Genomic DNA, 20,993 nt, shown 5'->3' on the forward strand with positions numbered 1-20,993 from the left:
TTCATTATTAAAGACTGGCGCGTCATGAGATTTTTGTGTCGGAATAGTAAACCAGTACGCCTGGACATCTGCTACAAGTCTCTTAGTGTAACTCGATGTCGTCCTAAGTCGACGTTGCAGGCGTATTTGTGAATCAAATACTCTTTTGTGACGAATGCGTGTCCGCAGTTGATGTCTGATAAAGTAAAGGGAAAAATGAGCGAGTCACGGCTGAGAGACGTCACGCTTCCTGCGGTTTAACCTTCCTGCGGAAACTCTTCCGCTGCACGTAGCGCACACTCAGTCAGTGCTCCCTGCGGTACGTACCGCGTGTGTTCGTTCCCATCTCAGCGTGAGTAGCTGACAATGGACCCAGCGGGTGTAGTTACGTCGCTGCTGGTTTTGCTGGCAGCAAACAACTCCTCGGTGCTCGACTGTGTCTGTAACCACGTCGCCAACGTCACCGACGAAATGAGTTACGGCGATGGACTGATGTGGGAGACGTACTGCCAAGACCTCGGTGAGTACATCTTCGTTTTCTTTTTTTTTTGGTCATCAGTCTACTGACGGGTTTGATGCGGCCCGCCACGAATTCCTTTCCTGTGCTAACCTCTTCATCTCAGAGTAGCACTTGCAACCTACGTCCTCAATTATTTGCTTCACGTATTCCAATCTCTGTCTTCCTCTACAGTTTTTGCCCTCTACAGCTCCCTCTAGTACCATGGAAGTCATTCCCTCATGTCTTAGCAGATGTCTTATCATCCTGTCCCTTCTCTGTATCAGTGTTTTCCACATATTCCTTTTCTCTCCGATTCTGTATAGAACCTCCTCATTCCTTACCTCATCAGTCCACCTAATTTTCAACATTCGTCTATAGCACCACATCTCAAATGCTTCGATTCTCTTCTGTTCCGGTTTTCCCACAGTCCATGTTTCACTACAATGCTGTACTCCAGACGTACATCCTCAGAAATTTCTTCTTCAAATTAAGGCCGGTATTTGATATTAGTAGACTTCTCTTGGCCAGAAATGCCTTTTTTGCCATAGCGAGTCTGCTTTTGATGTCCTCCTTGCTCCGTCCGTCGTTGGTTATTTTACTGCCTAGGTAGCAGAATTCCTTAACTTCATTGACTTCGTGACCATCAATCCTGATGTTAAGTTTCTCGCTGTTCTCACTTCTACTACTTCTCATTACCTTCGTCTTTTCCCGATTTACTCTCAAACCATACTGTGTACTCATTAGACTGTTCATTCCGTTCAGCAGATCATTTAATTCTTCTTCACTCTCACTCAGGATAGCAATGTCATCAGCGAATCGTATCATTGATATCCTTTCACCTTGTATTTTAATTCCACTCCTGAACCTTTCTTTTACTTCCATCATTGCTTCCTCGATGTACAGATTGAAGAGTAGGGGCGAAAGGCTACAGCCTTGTCTTACACCCTTCTTAACGCGAGCACTTCGTTCTTGATCGTCCACTCCTATTATTCCCTCTTGGTTGTTGTACGTATTATACACTCCTGGAAATGGAAAAAAGAACACATTGACACCGGTGTGTCAGACCCACCATACTTGCTCCGGACACTGCGAGAGGGCTGTACAAGCAATGATCACACGCACGGCACAGCGGACACACCAGGAACCGCGGTGTTGGCCGTCGAATGGCGCTAGCTGCGCAGCATTTGTGCACCGCCGCCGTCAGTGTCAGCCAGTTTGCCGTGGCATACGGAGCTCCATCGCAGTCTTTAACACTGGTAGCATGCCGCGACAGCGTGGACGTGAACCGTATGTGCAGTTGACGGACTTTGAGCGAGGGCGTATAGTGGGCACGCCAAGACCGTAGGATCCTACGCAGTGCCGTAGGGGACCGCACCGCCACTTCCCAGCAAATTAGGGACACTGTTGCTCCTGGGGTATCGGCGAGGACCATTCGCAACCGTCTCCATGAAGCTGGGCTACGGTCCCGCACACCGTTAGGCCGTCTTCCGCTCACGCCCCAACATCGTGCAGCCCGCCTCCAGTGGTGTCGCGATAGGCGTGAATGGAGGGACGAATGGAGACGTGTCGTCTTCAGCGATGAGAGTCGCTTCTGCCTTGGTGCCAATGATGGTCGTATGCGTGTTTGGCGCCGTGCAGGTGAGCGCCACAATCAGGACTGCATACGACCGAGGCACACAGGGCCAACACCCGGCATCATGGTGTGGGGAGCGATCTCCTACACTGGCCGTACACCACTGGTGATCGTCGAGGGGACACTGAATAGTGCACGGTACATCCAAACCGTCATCGAACCCATCGTTCTACCATTCCTAGACCGGCAAGGGAACTTGCTGTTCCAACAGGACAATGCACGTCCGCATGTATCCCGTGCCACCCAACGTGCTCTAGAAGGTGTAAGTCAACTACCCTGGCCAGCAAGATCTCCGGATGTGTCCCCCATTGAGCATGTTTGGGACTGGATGAAGCGTCGTCTCACGCGGTCTGCACGTCCAGCACGAACGCTGGTCCAACTGAGGCGCCAGGTGGAAATGGCATGGCAAGCCGTTCCACAGGACTACATCCAGCATCTCTACGATCGTCTCCATGGGAGAATAGCAGCCTGCATTGCTGCGAAAGGTGGATATACACTGTACTAGTGCCAACATTGTGCATGCTCTGTTGCCTGTGTCTATGTGCCTGTGGTTCTGTCAGTGTGATCATGTGATGTATCTGACCCCAGGAATGTGTCAATAAAGTTTCCCCTTCCTGGGACAATGAATTCACGGTGTTCTTATTTCAATTTCCAGGAGTGTATATGATCCGTCTCTCCCTATAGCTTACCCCTACTTTTTTCAGAATCTAGAACAGCTTGCACCATTTTATATTGTCGAACGCTTTTTCCAGGTCGACAAATCCTATGAAAGTGTCTTGATTTTTCTTTAGCCTTGCTTCCATTAGTAGCCGTAACGTCAGAATTGCCTCTCTCGTCCCTTTACTTTTCCTAAAGCCAAAGTGATCGTCATCTAGCGCATTCTCAATTTTCTTTTCCATTCTTCTGTATATTATTCTTGTAAGCAGCTTCGATGCATGAGCTGTTAAGCTGATTGTGCGATAATTCTCGCACTTGTCAGCTCTTGCCGTCTTCGGAATTGTGTGGATGTTGCTTTTCCGAAAGTCAGATGGTATATCGCCAGACTCATATATTCTACACATCAACGTGAATAGTCGTTTTGTTGCCACTTCCCCCAATGATTTTAGAAATTCTGATGGAATGTTATCTATCCCTTCTGCCTTATTTGACCGTAAGTCCTCCAAAGCTCTTCTAAATTCCGATTCTAATGCTGGATCCCCTATCTCTTCTAAATCGACTCCTGTTTCTTCTTATATCACATCAGACAAATCTTCTCCCTCATAGAGGCTTTCGATGTATTCTTTTCACCTATCTGCTCTCTCCTCTGCATTTAACAGTGGAATTCCCGTTGCACTCTTAATGTTACCACCGTTGCTTTTAATGTCACCAAAGGTTGTTTTGACTTTCCTGTATGCTGAGTCTGTCCTTCCGACAATCATATCTTTTTCGATGTCCTCACATTTTTCCTGCAGCCAATTCGTCTTAGCTTCCCTGCACTTCCTATTTATTTCATTCCTCAGCGACTTGTATTTCTGTATTCCTGATTTTCCCGGAACATGTTTGTACTTCCTGCTTTCATCAATCAACCGAAGTATTCTGTTACCCATGGTTTCTTCGCAGCTACCTTCTTTGTACCTATGTTTTCCTTCCCAACTTCTGTGATGGCCCTTTTTAGAGAAGTCCATTCCTCTTCAACTGTACTGCCTACTGCGCTATTTCTTATTGCTGTATCTATAGCGTTAGAGAACTTCAAACGTATCTCGTCATTCCTTAGTACTTCCGTATCCCTCTTCTTTGCGTATTGATTCTTCCTGACTAATGTCTTGAACTTCAGCCTACTCTTCATCACTACTATATTGTGATCTGAGTCTATATCTGCTCCTGGGTACGCCTTACAATCCAGTATCTGATTTGGGAATCTCTGTCTGACCATGATGTAATCTAATTGAAATCGTCCCGTATCTCCCGGCCTTTTCCAAGTATACCTCCTCCTCTTGTGATTCTTGAACAGGGTATTCGCTATTACTAGCTGAAACTTGTTACAGAACTCAGTTAGTCTTTCTCCTCTTTCATTCCTTGTCCCAAGCCCATATTCTCCTGTAACCTTTCCTTGTACTCCTTCCCCTACAACTGCATTCCAGTCGCCCATAACTATTAGATTTTCGTCCTCCTTTACATACTGCATTACCCTTTCAATATCCTCATACACTTTCTCTATCTGTTCATCTTCAGCTTGCGACGTCGGCATGTATACCTGAACTGTCGTTGTTGGTGTTGGTCTGCTGTCGATTCTGATTAGAACAACCCGGTCACTGAACTGTTCACAGTAACACACCCTCTACCCTACCTTCCTATTCATAACGAATCCTACACCTGTTGTACCATTTTCTGCTGCTGTTGATATTACCCGATACTCATCTGACCAGAAATCCTTGTCTTCCTTCCACTTCACTTCACTGACCCCTACTATATCTAGATTGAGCCTTTGCATTTCCCTTCTTCGTACAGTGTCGATTCACTCGACGTTACGCAATACACAGTTATTATCTGCAAACAGGCTGTTTGACTTAAACATAATGCTGTCAAACGTTCGCAGCCCACCAGCGAAGGAGTACACCATACATCTACATCTGTATGATCACTCTACAATTCACATTTAAGCAGTTCACCGAACTACATTGTACCTTCAAGTTACGTTGCTAGTGTTCCACTCTCGAACAGCCTGCGGGAGAAATGAACATTTAAATCTTTCCATGAGAACCCTGATTTCTCTTCGTCTTCTCTGTGTAGGTGGGCTCCAAGAAAGATATTCCCACACTCGGAGGAGAAAGATGGTGATTGCAGTTTCATGAGAAGAACCCGTCTTAACGTGAAACGTATTTTTTTTTTTTTTTTTTTCATGACAGCCACCCCAATTCCTGTATTATATCAGTTCAAATGATTCTGAGCACTATGGGACTTAACTTCTGAGGTCATCAGTCCCCTAGAACTTAGAACTACTTAAACCTAACTAACTTAAGGACATCACACACTCCCATGCCCGAGGCAGGATTCGAACCTGCAACCGTAGCGGTCGCGCGGTTCCACACTGTAGCGCCTAGAACCGCTCGGCCACCCCGGCCGGCTATTATATCCGTGGCACACCCTCCCCTATTTCGTGGTAATACAGAATGAGTGCCCTTGTTTGGACATTTACGATGTCCGTCAATCCTACCTGGTAAGAATCCCACTCAATACAGCAATATTCCGGAACAGGGCCGACAAGCGTAGTGTAGCCTGTTTCTTTAGTAGACCTGCTGCAGCTTTATAATCTTCTGCCAATAAATCGACGCCTTTGGTTAGCCTTCCCACACACATTACCTATGTGACATTTCCAATTTAATTTACTCGTAATCCTAATCTCTAATTGTTTAACTCAATTAGATTTCCGCAATTTATCGTGTTACTGAAATTTCGCGGATATATTTTACAACTCATGTTAATGACTTCACACTTTCCAGTTGCCACTTTTCAGATCATACAGAGATCTTGCCTAAATCATTTTGAAATTGTTTTTGATCATCTTATGACTTTACGACAATCGTAAATTACAGCATCAGCAGCAAGTGGCTTGTAGTGAAATAGAGTGCTGACGGAATATCGTTTCAGTTATGCGACTGGATTCGTAATTTCCTGTCAGAGAGGTCGCAATTCGTAGTAACTGACGGAAAGTCATCTAGAAAAATACAAGTGATTTCTAGCGTCCCCCAAGTTAGTGTTATCGGCCCTTTGCTGTTCCTCATCTACGTAAACTGTTTGGGAGACAGTCTGAGCAGCCGCCCTTGGTTGCTCGCAGATGATGTTTATCGACTAATGGCGAGTCAGACTGCGTGGTTCTTACAGCAGGCCGTAGTTGTGAGGGGTGGAACGGTACTTGAGAAGACCTCCTGCCTGCATACAGTCATGTAGATCGCGGATCACCCAGAGAAGGGACGGCAAACATCATCATAGTTATAATAATCCATACACACACACACACACACACACACACATATATATATATATATATAAAGACACACACACACACACACACACATATATATATATATATATATATATATATATATATGTGTGTGTGTGTGTGTGTGTGTGTGTGTGTGTCTTTATATATATAGCGTGGATCATAATTAATGGCGTAAACGCATGTAGTTCAAAGTACACGATACTAGAAGCAGAAAAGTCTCAGTAAACATAGCGTCGTAAATGCATACCTTAAGAGCTACGAGCAATTCTTCATCTTCGGTACTGTGAAACAGATCTCACCTACTGCAGGCTCTTTGCTTTCCACATTTTGGGAAGTATGTCCAGTAACATTTGCTATAAAATGCAAAGCTGAAAAGTTATAAGCAATTGTTCATTAGAAGAGTTGTGTTTCCAAGTAGCGAAGATGAGCACGTGTTCATAGCTCTTAAGGTGTGCATTTTAGAGCAAATGTTTACTGGACACTTTTTCTTGTTTTGGTCCCTACTACTACTTCCCAAAATGTGGAAAGCAAAGAGCTTGCAGTGGAAGAAATTTGCTTCATAGTATCGAAAAACTGCTCGTAGTTCTTAAGATATCCATTATCGACCCCATGTTTCCTGAGACTTTTTTGCTTCTAGTATCGTGTACTTTCAACTCTATGCGTTTACACTATTAATCATGATACACGGCGTATAGTGTTCGTTTCGTTGTAATTCATACAAATCTACAGTATTATTCGGATCTTCATGAAATTTAGCACACTTTACCTTTAAGGGAAGAGGAAGGTCACTATCTGCATAATATTTCGTAATCTGGCTTTAAATATATGTGTATGTGGTACATACAGAGGACAGATTTTTACGAAATAACTCTCAAAGTTCTTCGCCGATTTACTTCAAATTTCTACATGATCCCCTAATGAACGTTTGGGAGGACGTAAGCTACATATATTTTTAGCAAGAGCTGGTATTGTCATTTGGAGAGCGAAACCGGTGGATAAATAATACTAACTGAGACCTGTGGCTCTTTCAGAAACTTGTATACATACCTACACAAGAGCAGTAGCGGATACAGAAAAACCTCAAAGAGCGGCGATAAAGATATCTTGAGCTACCTTTACTTTTAGCTTAATATTAAATAATCGCCGGCCGGAGTGGTTGTAAGCGCTACAGTCTGGAACCGAGCGACCTCTACGGTCGCAGGTTTGAATCCTGCCTCGGGCAATGATGTGTGTGATGTCCTTAGGTTAGTTAGGTCTAAGTAGTTCTAAGTTCTAGGGGACTGATGACCTCAGCAGTTGAGTCCCATAGTGCTCAGAGCCAATTACTTTTAGGAACAAGGAGCAGAATGTGGTATCGACACGTTGGGTGTCCGGCACATTTTTCGCTGCTGGCCAGAAATGAGTTGCAGAGACAATTCCGAAATAATTGGATTGGACGCGGAGGAGACGAGACGTTCTACTACACCTGAAGATATGCGAGAGAGAATTGTCAGAGCATGTGGTTCGATAAGTGCCGAAGTGAGAAGGAATACCACTCAATCCATGATAAGAAGATTGCAGCACTGACTTGATACCAATGGTCATCAGTTCGAACACCTTCTGTACATGGACGTTCATGCCGCGTTTTTGACCTCCGTTGATCTTCAAAGACCTTACTGTTACACGTCATTGGATTCGTCTCTATAGCCGCTATCAGCTAATAAGTACCAAACTATAGCATCCCATTTAAGAAAACGAAGTTGTCCTTCATATCTCTGACGCGACACCACCTAGCAACAAAAAACGAACGTCATATTATGGCCACCGTTGTCCTATGCAACTTTTGTCCCACAAACTTTTCAGCTACCGTCATACTTTCGGAGTTATTCTAGGTGGCAATAGTTAGTGACTCATCCTATACATTCGTATGCGACTCTCATTTTCCATTCATCTATATCTGTAATTTAATTAATTACTAAATCAACTTCTTGTATTTTGACTTACATAGCTGTCGATCTGTCTTTTATTGTACAAAACGTAAATTTTTTGGCAACTGCCATGTCCAGCTTTTATAATACTTTTCTAAAATTTTCCTCTCATGCTGTTGATGATAGCTACCTATCAGAAGCCACGCTTCATGAGTTTACTTTATGACAGTGCTACCGACTGCGAGGAACATCGCAACGAACAGTAACACGGAGCAGGTACGAAACACTTTAAATGTTCTCTTGCGAGATTATCTCTCAACCGAGATAAACATTATCGGATGGCTCCAAGGTCGCTTCTCTCGGGCTCAGCGTTGTTTGCTTACAGAGACACTAAATTTTCTCCTGTATTTCATAGTCTAGCGCTCTTATTGCTCTTTCTTGGTGCTTTTCCTAAAGGGGACTTGAGTCGCCATTTTAAAATATTCTCCTATCCTTCGTAACGTAACTAGCGGGGAGAATGTCTTTTGCGTGCTAGAATAATCTGACCATAAATTTTTAGGCAGATGAATATAATTTTTTTCTTTTTTTTTATTTACTGTTGGTCCACTTGCTGCCATTCAGTGCTCTGACTGCTGCTTCATTTCCGGCGTGTACTCATCTGTGAGCCACACTACTACATATAAAGGCAGATCCTGCTGGATTATTGTTTCAACCGATCCGAAGACTGTTGAGAAATCAGCTATCGCATTAGCTTACTGTCGACTGTGTAAGTCTACGTGGAAAAACACTGTAACACTGTGACTCTCTTACACGAGTAGAAAACAAGGAATGGCGGCAGTGCGTCAGGTAAATATACGTGACGAGATATTCAACGTATGCAGCTCAGAGGCGCATCACAGAAATTAAAACCACTACACTAGAGGCGTTCAACAAGTAATGCAACACACTTTTTCTCGGAAAATTTTGATTGAAAAAATGCGGAATTTTGTATGGTACATATTGGAATATTCCCGCCGATTGTCTCATGGAGCTCCGATAGGTGGTGGGGGACAATACGTAGCCTTTAAAATGGCGTCTGTAACAGAGGTGCGTTCCAAGCAGTGAGAATTTCTCATTTCTATTGGCGGAACACCAGAGCGTCGCAGATACTCATAGGCGCGGGCAGAATGTCTACGGTGACGTGGCAGTGAACGAAAGCACGGGGAGTCGTTGGGCGAGGCATCTAACGTCATCGCAACAAGGCCGCGCAAGACCTTCCGATCTGCCGCGTGCCGGCCGTCCACACTCAGCTGTGACTCCTGCAGTGTTGGAACGTGCGGACACTCTCATTCGAGATGATCGGCGGATCACACTCAGACATCTCGCTGCAGAATTGGACGTCCGTGTTGTTAGCGCTGACACACTCGTCCACCAGGTGAACTACTCAAAGGTGTGCGCCCGCTGGGTTCCTCGTCACCTAACAGAAAGAGTGTTCTAGCAGCAGTGGACACGGGAAGATCCTGAGGAATATCCCAGCAGAGGGGTCGAAACGTCGATTATTTTAGAGTAAATATGAAGCGGCATAATAGCCCAGAAGATTTTAACTTCATGCAAGGACCGTCTGTGCGCAATTGCTTGCACATTACGTGACTGATAGTTACAATTTTTTGTTGGACATCGTCACATGCTGTGAAACTTGGACTCATCACTTCGAAACGAAAACAATACGGCTGTCCATGGAGTGGCGCCACACAACCCCACTTCTGAAGAAAACACTGAAAGCCGTACGGTCAGTTGGTAAAATAATGGTGTCGGTCTTGTCGGATTCTGAAGGGGATATTCTGTTTGATCTTCTACCACGTGGTGCAAAGGACCAATCTGAAGCGTACTGCGCTGTATTCAGCGAACTGAAGAAACGACTTCTGCATGTTTGCCATCACAAAAATGTAAACGTAATATTACATCTACGTCTACATTGATACTCTGCAGATCACATTTAAGTGCCTGGCAGAGGGTTCATCGACCAACCTTCATAATTCTCTATTATTCCAATATCGTGTAGCACGCGAAAAGAACGAACATCTATATCTTTCCGTATGAGCTCTGATTTCCATTATTTTGTCGTGGTGATCGTTCCTCCCTATGTAGGTCGGTGTCAACAAAATATTTTCGTATTCGCAGGAGAAAGTTGGTGACTGGAATTTCGTGAGAAGATTCCTCCGCAACGAAAAACGCTTTTGTTTTAATGACGTCCACCCCAAATCCTGTATAATTTCAGTGACACTCTCTCCCCTATTTCGCCATAATACATAACGTGCTGCCCTTCCTTCAAATTTTTCGATAAAGTCCGTCAATTCTATTTGGTAAGGATCTCAATGCGCAGCAGAATTCTGAAAGAGGACGGACAAGCGCAGTGTAGGCAATCTCCTTAGTAGGTCTGTTACATTTTCTAAGTGTCCTGCCAATAAAACGTAACCTTTGGTTAGCCTTCCTCCACAACATTTTCTCTGTGTTCCTTCCAATTTAAGTTGTTCGTAATTGTAATTCCAAGGTATTTAGTTGAATTTATGGTCTTTAGATTTACTGATTTACTGTGTAACCGAAGTTTACCGGATTCCTTATAGCACTCATGTGGATGGCCTCACACTTTTCGTTACTTAGGGTCAACTGCCAATAGTCACACCAATCAGATATCTTTTCTGAATCATTTCGCAATTTCTTTTGATATTCTGATGACTTTATTAGTCGATAAACGACAGCGACATCTGCAAACAACCTAAGACGGCTGCTCATATTTTCTCCCAAATCGTTTACGTAGATAAGGAGCACCACATGGCCTATAACACACCTTGGGGAACGCCAGAAATCGCTTCTGTTTTACTCGATGACTTTCCGTCAGTTACTACGAACTGTGACCTCTCTGACAGGAAATCATGAATCCAGTTACATAACTGAGATGATATTCCATAGGCACGCAATTTCACTACAGGCCGCTTGTGTGGTACAGTGTCAAAAGCCTTTCGGAAATCCAGAAATGCGGAATCAATCTGAAATACCTTGCCAATAGCACTCAACATTTCGGGCGAGTAAAGATCTAGTTGTGTTTCACAAGAACGATCTTTTCTAAATCGATGTCGACTGTGTGTCAATAGGCTATATGTTCCAAAATCCTGCTCCATATCGACGTAAACGATATGGGCCTGTAATTTAGTGGATTACTCCTACTACCTTTCTTGAATATTGGTGTGACCTGTGCAACTTTCCAGTCTTTGGGTACGGACCTTTCGTCGACAGAACGGTTGTATATTATTGTTAAGTATGAAGCTAATGCATCAGCATACTCCGAAAGGAACCTGATTGGTATACAGTCTGGACCAGAAGACTTGCTTTTGTTAAGTGATTTAAGTTGCTTCACTACTCCGAGGATATTTAGTCATGATGGCAGCTGTTCTGGATTCGAATTCTGGAATATTTACTTCGTCTTCTTTTGTGAAGGCATTTCGGAAGCCTGTGTTTAGTAACTCTGCTTTGGCTGGACTGTCTTCGATAGTATCCCCGTTGCTATCACGCAGAGCACACATTGATGGTTTCTTGCCGCTAGCATACTTCACATACGACCAGAATCTCTTTGGATTTTCTGCCAGGTTTAGAGACAGTTTTGTTATGGAAACTGTTATAGGGATCTTACATTGAAGTGCGCGCCAAATTTCGAGCTTGTAAAAGATCGCCAATCGTGGTGATTTTGCGTCTGTTTGTTTCGTTGTTTCTGCAACGGTGTTCTGACCCATTTTGTGTACCAAGGAGGATCAGCTCCGTCGTTTGTTAATTTACTTGGTATAAATCTCTCAGTTGCTGCCGATACTATTTCTTTGAATTCAAGCCACATCTGGTCTACACTTATATTATTAATTTGGAATGAGTGGATATTGTCTGTCAGGTAGGCGTCAAATCAATTTTTATCTGCTTTTTGAATATGTATAGTTTTCGTTTATTTTTGGAAGATTTGGGTTTTACAATATTCAGTCTCGCTACGACAACCCTGTGTTCACTAATCCGTGTATCGGTTTTGATGCTCGTTATTAACTCCGGATTATTTGCTGCTAAGAGATCAAGTGTGTTTTCACAACCGTTTAGTAACTGCTCGAAATAGTTTTCAGGGAATGCGTTTAGCACAATTTCGGATGATGTTTTATGCGTACCTCCGGAATTAAACATGTATTTTCGCCAACATATCGAGGCTAAATTAAAGTCACCACCAACTATAATCGTATGAGTCGCGTTGGTGTTTGAAATCAAACTCAAGTTTTCTTTGAACCTTTCAACAACTGAATCATCTGAATTTGGAGGTCGGTTAAAGGATCCAATTATGATTGTATACCGGTTGCCAACAATGACCTCCGCCCACACTAGCTCACAGGTAGTATCTACTTCAGTTTCGCGGCAAGTTGAACTACTTCTGACAGCAACATCCATGATTGTGTAAGGCCTTAGACAATTCTAAACACTAGAGAGGAGCTCACAGACCTTCATGGGACTGTTCTTCCTCGTGCATACTACGTCACGGAACTCACACATTCCGATTGCCATCTGTTTGGCCCAATGAAGGATAACCACTACAGGAAGCAGTGCGTGGATGATGGGGAAATTATCGATGCAGCAGGAGGCTGGCTCCGTCATCACCCAGGAGAGTGGTGCCATGAGGCCCTCACAATGAGGCGGCGTAAGGGTGTCGTGCTGAACCGACGTTGTGTTCAGAAATAGAGTTTAGGAGCCAGAGAACTGGGGAATAGTATGGTGTCTTGGTACCCTGAATAAAACATAGCTGCTGGCAGAGAAAAAGTGTTGCGTTACTTACTGAACACCCGTCGTATATCCATTATAATGATGAGGATTTTTGTTTTCCTGTATAAATGTGGGCAGACAGGCCATGGTGGGGGATGTAAAGAGGGTGTCATTCCGGGAGGTGAGAGCGTGTTGGAAGGCAGGCGGGAAGTCGACGGCAAAGGCTGCAGGTCTGCAGAGCAGGCCGGACTGAAGCTCTGGAGTCGGCAGCACCCACCCCCACTGGCCGCCAGCGTATAGACGAGCCAAGTCTTGGGGCTCCTGCGAGCGGCAGTTCAGGTGCCACAGGTGCAGTGCAGCGTCTCTCATGAAGCCTTGAACGGACCTCTCGCTCACTGACGTACCGGTATCTCATCTCTATCGTTCTGAAAAGTTTCCCATCGGCGCGTGCATACATCTGCCTAGCCAGCTCGAATTCTCCAAATTGCCAATGAAATCAGTGAACAATAGCTACGTTCTCGATTTGGACAACACACTCTGTGGTCGCATTAGATATTGCACTAGTACGAGATATTTCGGATAACGCTGCAATTCTGATAGACACCATATTATCGTGTATAGACAGCCAGTCGAAATACTCCTGCTCCGTGCCATCTGAATCCATTACGACAGTGGGTATTAAAATTATCTGTTTAACACTGTCCTGTATTTAGTGCATACTTTGTCGAAACGTCTATCAATATTTAATGCGTGTTGTCAGCCTGGCTTCATACGTGGTGAAACCAGAGTGAAACCACACCCAGAGGTTGGGCAGCCACCCCTCATTACGGGTGTCGGACATCGTAGGCTGGGCAGCGAACTGTGGCGGAACTAGCGTCAAACTTCCATGTTGGGTAGAAAATATATAGATACAGCAATGAGGAAGAGCTCAGTTGGCAGTACAGTTGAAGAGGAATGGACGTCCCTAAAAAGGGCGACAACAAAAGCTGGGAAGGAAAATACAGGTACAAAGAAGGTAACTGCGAAGGAACGGAGGGTAACAGAAAAAATATTTCAATTGATCGATGAAAGGAGGAAATACAAAAATGTTTTGGGAAACTAGGGAATACAGAAATACAAGTCGCTGAGGAACGAAATAAATAGGAAGTGCAGGGAAGCTAAGACGAAAGGGGTGCATGAAAAATGTGAAAGAATCAAAAAAGAAATGATTGTTGGCAGGACTGACGCAGCATACCTGAAAGTCAAAAGAACCTTCGGTGACATTAAAAGCAAGGGTGATAACATTAAGAGTGCAACGGGAATTCCACTGTTAAATGCAGAGGAGAGAGCGGATTGGCGGAGAGAATACAATGAAAGTCTCTGTGAGGGGGAAGATTTGTCTGATGTGATAGAAGAAGAAACAGGAGTCGATTTAGAAGAGGTAGGGGACCCAGTATTAGAGTCGGAATTTAAAGGAGCTTTGGAGGACTTAAGATCAAATAAGGCAGAAGGGCTGGATAACATCTCATCAGAATTATTAAAAACGATGAGGGAAGTGGCAACAAAACGACTATTCACGTTGGTGTGTAGAATGTCATCCACACAATTCCGAAAACGGCAAGAGTTGACAAGAGCGAGAATATCGCACAATCAGCTTAGCAGCTCATGGATCCAACTTGCTGACAAGGATAATATACAGAAGAATGGAAAAGAAAATTGAGGATGTGCTAGATGACGATCAGTTTTGCTTTAGAAAAGGTAAAGGCACGAGAGAGGCAACTATGACGTTGCCGTTAATAATGGACACAGACTAAAGAAAAATCAAGACACGTTCACAGGATTTGTCGACCTGGAGAAAGCGTTCGACAATGTAAAATTGTGCAAGATGTTCAAAATTCTGAGAGAAATAGGGGTAAGCTACAGGGAGACATGGGTCATATACAATATGTGAACCAGCCAAAAGGGAATAATAAGAGTGGACGACCAAGAACGAAGCGCTCTTACCAAAAAGGCTGTAAGACAAGGATGTAGTCTTGCACCACTAGTGTTCAATCTGAACATCGAGGAACCAATGATGGAAATAAGGTTCAGGAGTGGAATTAAAATTCAAGGTGAAAGGATATCAATGATACTACTCGCTGATAACATTGCTATCCTGAGTGAAAGTCAAGAATAATTACATGCTCTACGGAATGGAATGAACAGTCTGATGAGTACAGAGTATGGATTGAGAGTAAATCGAAGAAAGACAGAGGTAATGAGAAGTAGTAGAAATGAGGAGAGAAACTTAACATCAGGATTTTTGTTCACGAAGTAGACGAAGTTAAGGAATTCTGCTACCTAGGCAGTAAAATAACGAGTGACGGACGGAGCAAGGAGGACATCAAAAGCAGACTAGTAATGGCAAAAAGGGAATCCCTGGCCAATAGAAGTCTACCAATATCAAATATCGACCTTAATTTGAGGAAGAAATTTCTGAGAATGTACGTCTGCAGTATAGCACTGTATTGGTAGTGAAACATGGACTGTGGGAAAACAACACATAAGAGAATTGAAGCATTTGAGAAGTGGTGCTACAGAGGAATGTTGAAAATTAGGTGGACAGATAAGGTGAGGAATGAGGAACTTCTGTGCTGAATCGGAATGGAATATGTGGTAAAAAAGTGGTAAGGAGAAGGGACAGGATGATAGGACATGTGTTAAGACATGAGGGAATGACGTCCATTGTACTAGAGGAACTGAAGAAGGCAAAAACTCTATAGGAAGACAGCAAATAACTGAGGACATAGGTTGCAAGTGCTCCTCTGAATTCGTGGCGGGCTGTATCAAACCAGTGAGAAGACTATTAATATTTTCTGATGGGTAATCAACATATAGTTTGTACAGTAAGGCTCGTGGTAATGTTCCCTAAAGATCATACTGTTTATGCAGTGAATTTCTTTACGTCAACCAGCAAAGAATCTGAAATATGTGGGACGTGCATGAACAGACTAAATCTTTATATATGTGTCAACTCAAAGGCTATGACCCAGGATATCAGGTAGCGTATTTACTTATCTTAAAATAAATTTGAGTAGTCATCAAACCAAAATATATTAAAAAGAGTACCGTGATGGGGTTTCATTCAGGCTGCAATAACGCAGCTAGGACTGAGACGAATTCGACAGATGCAGAGGTAATCATAGCGAACTACACTACAAAATAAATATGACGCACCAAGAATTATGTGAATGGGACGGAAATCGGTAGATGTGATGTAGATGGACCGACAAACATGTAATTGTAGTTTAAGAAAAATTGGATGATTTATTGAAAAAAAAAATAACTTCACAAGTTGAGCAAGTCTGTAACACGTTGATCAACCTCTGGCCTTATGCAAGAAGTTGTTTGGCTTACCTTACCACTGTCTGGGGCGCCTCCAGACACCTCTCCACTGGCCATCGGGGCTCAGTTCGAAGCAGAATTCATCAGTGAAGACGATTCTACTCCAGTCACTGAGCTTTCAGACCAAAGACGTGTCTACAGCCGTCCCGCGCAATGGCGGGACACCAACCAGAATGTCGCCCGCCGCATAGCGCGACACCCAGGAGTGGTCTGGGGTGACGTTTCTTTTCTCTTCGTAGCAGGAACTCTTTGGTAGCCATCTGCACCGCCTTTACTGCACAGTAGTACGTCGACGATTTCCTACGCCCACTTTTGTCGCCTTTCATGGCGGACCATCCTGGGCTTATATTTCAGCAAGATAATGCTCTCCCGCAGACGGCGAGGATTTCTACTGCTCGTATTCCTGCTTGCCAAACTCCACCTTGGGCAGCAATGTCGCCGGATCTCTCCCCAATAAAGAACGTAAGGAGCATTGTGGAAAGAGCCCTCCCACCGTCTCGAGGCTTTGGCGATCTAATTTGCCAACTGAGCAGAATTTCGCACGATGTCCTTCAGCAGGTCATCCAACAACTCTGTCAGTCAATGCTAAGCCGAATAACTGCCAGCATGAGGACCAGGGGTGTACAGCACGTTACTGACTTGCTCAGTTTGTGAAGCTCTTTCTCTTGAAAAAACTATCTATTTTTTTTTCTTCGCTTGTCATCACTTGTTTGTTTATATCTGTCCACCACATCTACCGATTCGGATAATTTCTTCGTGGTGCGTCGTTTCTTCTTTGTGTTAGATTGTACTTTGAGAAATTTATGTTCGTATTGAATATTGATTACGCAGTGGAAAATATTGATAATAACCTCACATGACGCAGTTATCTATAATGAAGTGCTACCCGAAAGAACCGGCACAAACATCTAACCATATGTTGAAAATCGATATGATTTCAAACTGGCACAAAGAATGGCAACTTACATTAAATGTTCAGAAGTATAAAATCGCGCACTTCACACATAGGAATCACTCATCTCGTAGAAATGCCTGGGTGTCACAACTTGTAAACATATCGGAATGATCACATGTGCTCAGTCGTACGCCAACGCGGTGGTGGACAACTCAGCTCGCCCTATTTGCCCAAGAAATTCACAGTGCCGTAGACACTGGCGAGCAGATTGATGCCGTATTCCTGGACTTCAGGAAGGCATTTGATACGGTTCCGCACTTACGTTTAGTGAAAAAAATACGAGCTTACGGAATATCGGACCAGCTTTGTGATTGGATTCAGGATTTCCTAGAAGAAAGAACACAACATGTCATTCTTAACGGTTCAAAATCTGCAGATGTAGAGGTAATTTCGGGAGTACCGCAGGGAAGCGTGATAGGACCTTTATTGTTTACAATATACATAAATGACTTAGTTGACAACATCGGTAGCTCCGTGAGGCTATTTGCAGATGACACGGTTGTCTACAAGAAAGTAGCAACATCAGAAGACTCGTACGTACTCCAGGAGGACCTGCAGAGGATTAATGCATGGTGCGACAGCTGGCAGCTTTCCCTAAACGTAGATAAATGTAATATAATGCGCATACATAGGGGCAGAAATCCATTCCAGTACGATTATGCCATAGGTGGTAAATCATTGGAAGCGGTAACGACCGTAAAATACTTAGGAGTTACTATCCGGAGCGATCTGAAGTGGAATGATCACATAAAACAAATAGTGGGAAAAGCAGGCGCCAGGTTGAGATTCATAGGAAGAATTCTAAGAAAATGTGACTCATCGACGAAAGAAGTAGCTTACAAAACGCTTGTTCGTCCGATTCTTGAGTATTGCTCATCAGTATGGGACCCTTACCAGGTTGGATTAATAGAAGAGATAGACATGATCCAGCGAAAAGCAGCGCGATTCGTCATGGGGACATTTAGTCAGCGCGAGAGCGTTACGGAGATGCTGAACAAGCTCCAGTGGCGGACACTTCAAGAAAGGCGTTACGCAATACGGAGAGGTTTATTATCGAAATTACGAGAGAGCACATTCCGGGAAAAGATGGGCAACATATTACTACCGCCCACATATATCTCGCGTAATGATCACAACGAAAAGATCCGAGAAATTAGAGCAAATACGGAGACTTACAAGCAGTCGTTCTTCCCACGCACAATTCGTGAATGGAACAGGGAAGGGGGGATCAGATAGTGGTACAATAAGTACCCTCCGCCACACACCGTAAGGTGGCTCGCGGAGTATAGATGTAGATGTAGATGTAGATGTAACTGGTACAGTACAGGGAACGTACAACCCATAAAAATATTACAAATGTGAAAGTAACTCTGTGTGTTACATTGTCATGAATAAATCGCTGAACTAATTTGGATAAAATCTGGTATGGAGATAGCTTGGACGTCGAAGGAGAACGTGGTCAACTCAGGGAAGAAGAAGAAGGAAAAAATCCTATTAAATTGTGTAGCTGTTCAGCACTTAATGTTTCTTGTTTCCTTGTCTCTCTAACACTATCTTTTTTTCGGCTTCTAAAATGTTTTCAATATTATCTACTCGTATTTGTAAAACATCTTTTCGATCTTTTTCTTAAGCTGGGTAGTTGTATTATCTTTAGCAGTATTATGCACATTTTTAAACATGGTATACGTGAGTATCACGCAGACGACACCCCAGCAGATGTCGACGACTACAAGTGTTTACAGATTAAACCGTTACAGTGCGAAACCGAGGTCTACTCGTATGTGTGGTTTCTGCAGTTTTAAAAATAACTGCTACACCACCTGGTTAAGCCGTACGATTTTTACGGCGTAATATTGTGGAGACGCAATGATAAAATGCTAAGGTAGGCCCGAGAACCGTGTTTAGAACTATTACTCAGGCTCATATGGTTCAAATGGCTCTGAGCGCTATAGAACTTAACATCTGAGGTCATCAGTCCCCTAGACGTAGAACTACTTAAACCTAACTAACCTAAGGACATCACACACATCCATGCCCGAGGCAGGATTCGAACCCGCGACCGTAGCGGTCGCGAGGTTCCAGACTGAAGCGCCTAGAACCGCTCAGCCACACCGGCCGGCTATTACGCTGGGAAAGCTATAAGAAATATACCACTAGCAGTGGAAAAATCGCTACTATCGGAGCACAAAATATGCTTTCCTTAATACACTCTCACTCAAAAGTGGGTTAGCAGCTACTTTCCTCTGCACCTGTAAAATTTTACTCAAAAATATAGGCATGAGAACATATTCGCTCTTTTTGTTTGACATTCAGACTTCCAAAAGTTCCACTACCTGCAACTCGCTCACATCCAGTAGTCCACCCCTGCAAACGGCTAATACTCATCCACTTCCAGATGCCCTTCGTCACCCACCCATTCAGCCCATCATCGATATTATAACTTTGTGTATCTCTGTCATTCTCTAATGTCTCACAGCCACACTCCCATTCATTCTGTCCTACTACTACACCCTTCTGTCACTGTCTCTGTCTCCCTCTTGCTCTTTCTTATTGCTAATATACTATTTCTTCCTCCCCACTGATTGTGTCTCTTCTTCTTTGTCATTGTCATACACTTCATTCACTCTGTCTCTTAATATCGCTGGCTCTCATCCACTTACCCCCCCCCCCCCCCCCGGCCCCCCACCATGGGAATGTCTCCTTCACTCGTTTCAAAGAACTGTTCTGTCAATCTCATTTCTGCTCCACTGGCTCTGAGCTTCTCTGTTCCCCCCACACTGCCACTGTCTCGTTTGAATTTTCTATAGCACAACCACTTCCTACCATCTTTCAGTATTTATTACTTTTCTGTCTCTTCGCCACTGCCACTCTCTTCTTCTCTCGCAGCTTAAAAGAGCGTGAGTATGTATGCATGCCAAAATCTTTAGAGGTGCTGAGGAACGTAGAGTGGGGCAGATAGCATTAAGTTTTCAGTCAAGAGTCTTTTAATTAACCAGGGGCATATTCGCATTTTTTTCTGTCCGATACAAACATTTCTCAGTTGTTTTCTTTCCTTTCCCTGCTGCAGCAGGGCATATAACTTATATGAAAAGGAAGTTATTGGCCAATAAAATATAGATAGTTTACTTACACTAGGTGATCAAAACTATCCAGACAACCCAAAACCATATGTATTTCATATTAGGTGCATTGTGCTGCCATCTACTGGCAGGTACTACATATCAGCGACCTCATTAGTGATTAGACATCGTGAGAGAGAAGAATGGGGCGCTTCGCGGAACTCACGGACTTCGAACGTGATCAGGTGATTGGGTGTTTCTTATGTCATAGATCTGTACGCGAGATTTCCACACTCCTAACATCCCTAGGTCCACTGTTTCCGATGCGACAGTAAAGTGGTAACGTGAAGGGGCACGCACAGCACAAAAGCGTACATGCCGACCTCGTCTGTTGACTGACAGAGACCGCTGATAGTTGAAGAGAGTCGTAATGTGTAATAGGCATACATCTATCCAGACCCTTAGATAGGGATTACAAACTGCACCAGGATCCACTGTAAGAACTATGACAGTTAGGCGGGAGGTGAGAAAACTTAGATTTCATGATCGAGCGGCCGCTCATAAGCCACACATCCCGCCAGTAAATGCCAAAGGAGTGTAACATTGGACGATTGAACAGTGGAAAAATGTTGTGTTGAGTGATGCACCACAGTACACAATGTGGCGATCCGACGGCAGGGTGTGGGTGTGGCGAATGTCCGGTGAACGTCATCTGCCAGCGTGTGTAGTGCCAACAGTAAAATTCGGAGGTGGTGGTGCTATGGTGTAGTGTTTTGCATGGAGGGGGCTTGCACCCCTTGTTGTTTTGCGTGGCACTATCACAGCACAGGCCTACACTGATGTAGGCTCGGGGAT

General features: G+C 43.9%; 1 protein-coding gene across 1 annotated transcript in view; it reads left to right on the plus strand.

Moving 5' to 3' along the window:
- Positions 1-345: 345 nt before the first annotated feature.
- LOC124719631 overlaps positions 346-20,993 on the plus strand; it is a 171,479-nt gene continuing 150,831 nt past the window's right edge. Inside the window, exon 1 of the mRNA XM_047244847.1 lies at positions 346-499. Within this exon, the coding sequence (XP_047100803.1) occupies positions 346-499 (154 nt within the window). The remainder of the gene's footprint in view (positions 500-20,993) is intronic.

Source organism: Schistocerca piceifrons, chromosome 11 (assembly GCF_021461385.2).
Source record: "Schistocerca piceifrons isolate TAMUIC-IGC-003096 chromosome 11, iqSchPice1.1, whole genome shotgun sequence".
Lineage (NCBI taxonomy): Eukaryota > Metazoa > Arthropoda > Insecta > Orthoptera > Acrididae > Schistocerca > Schistocerca piceifrons.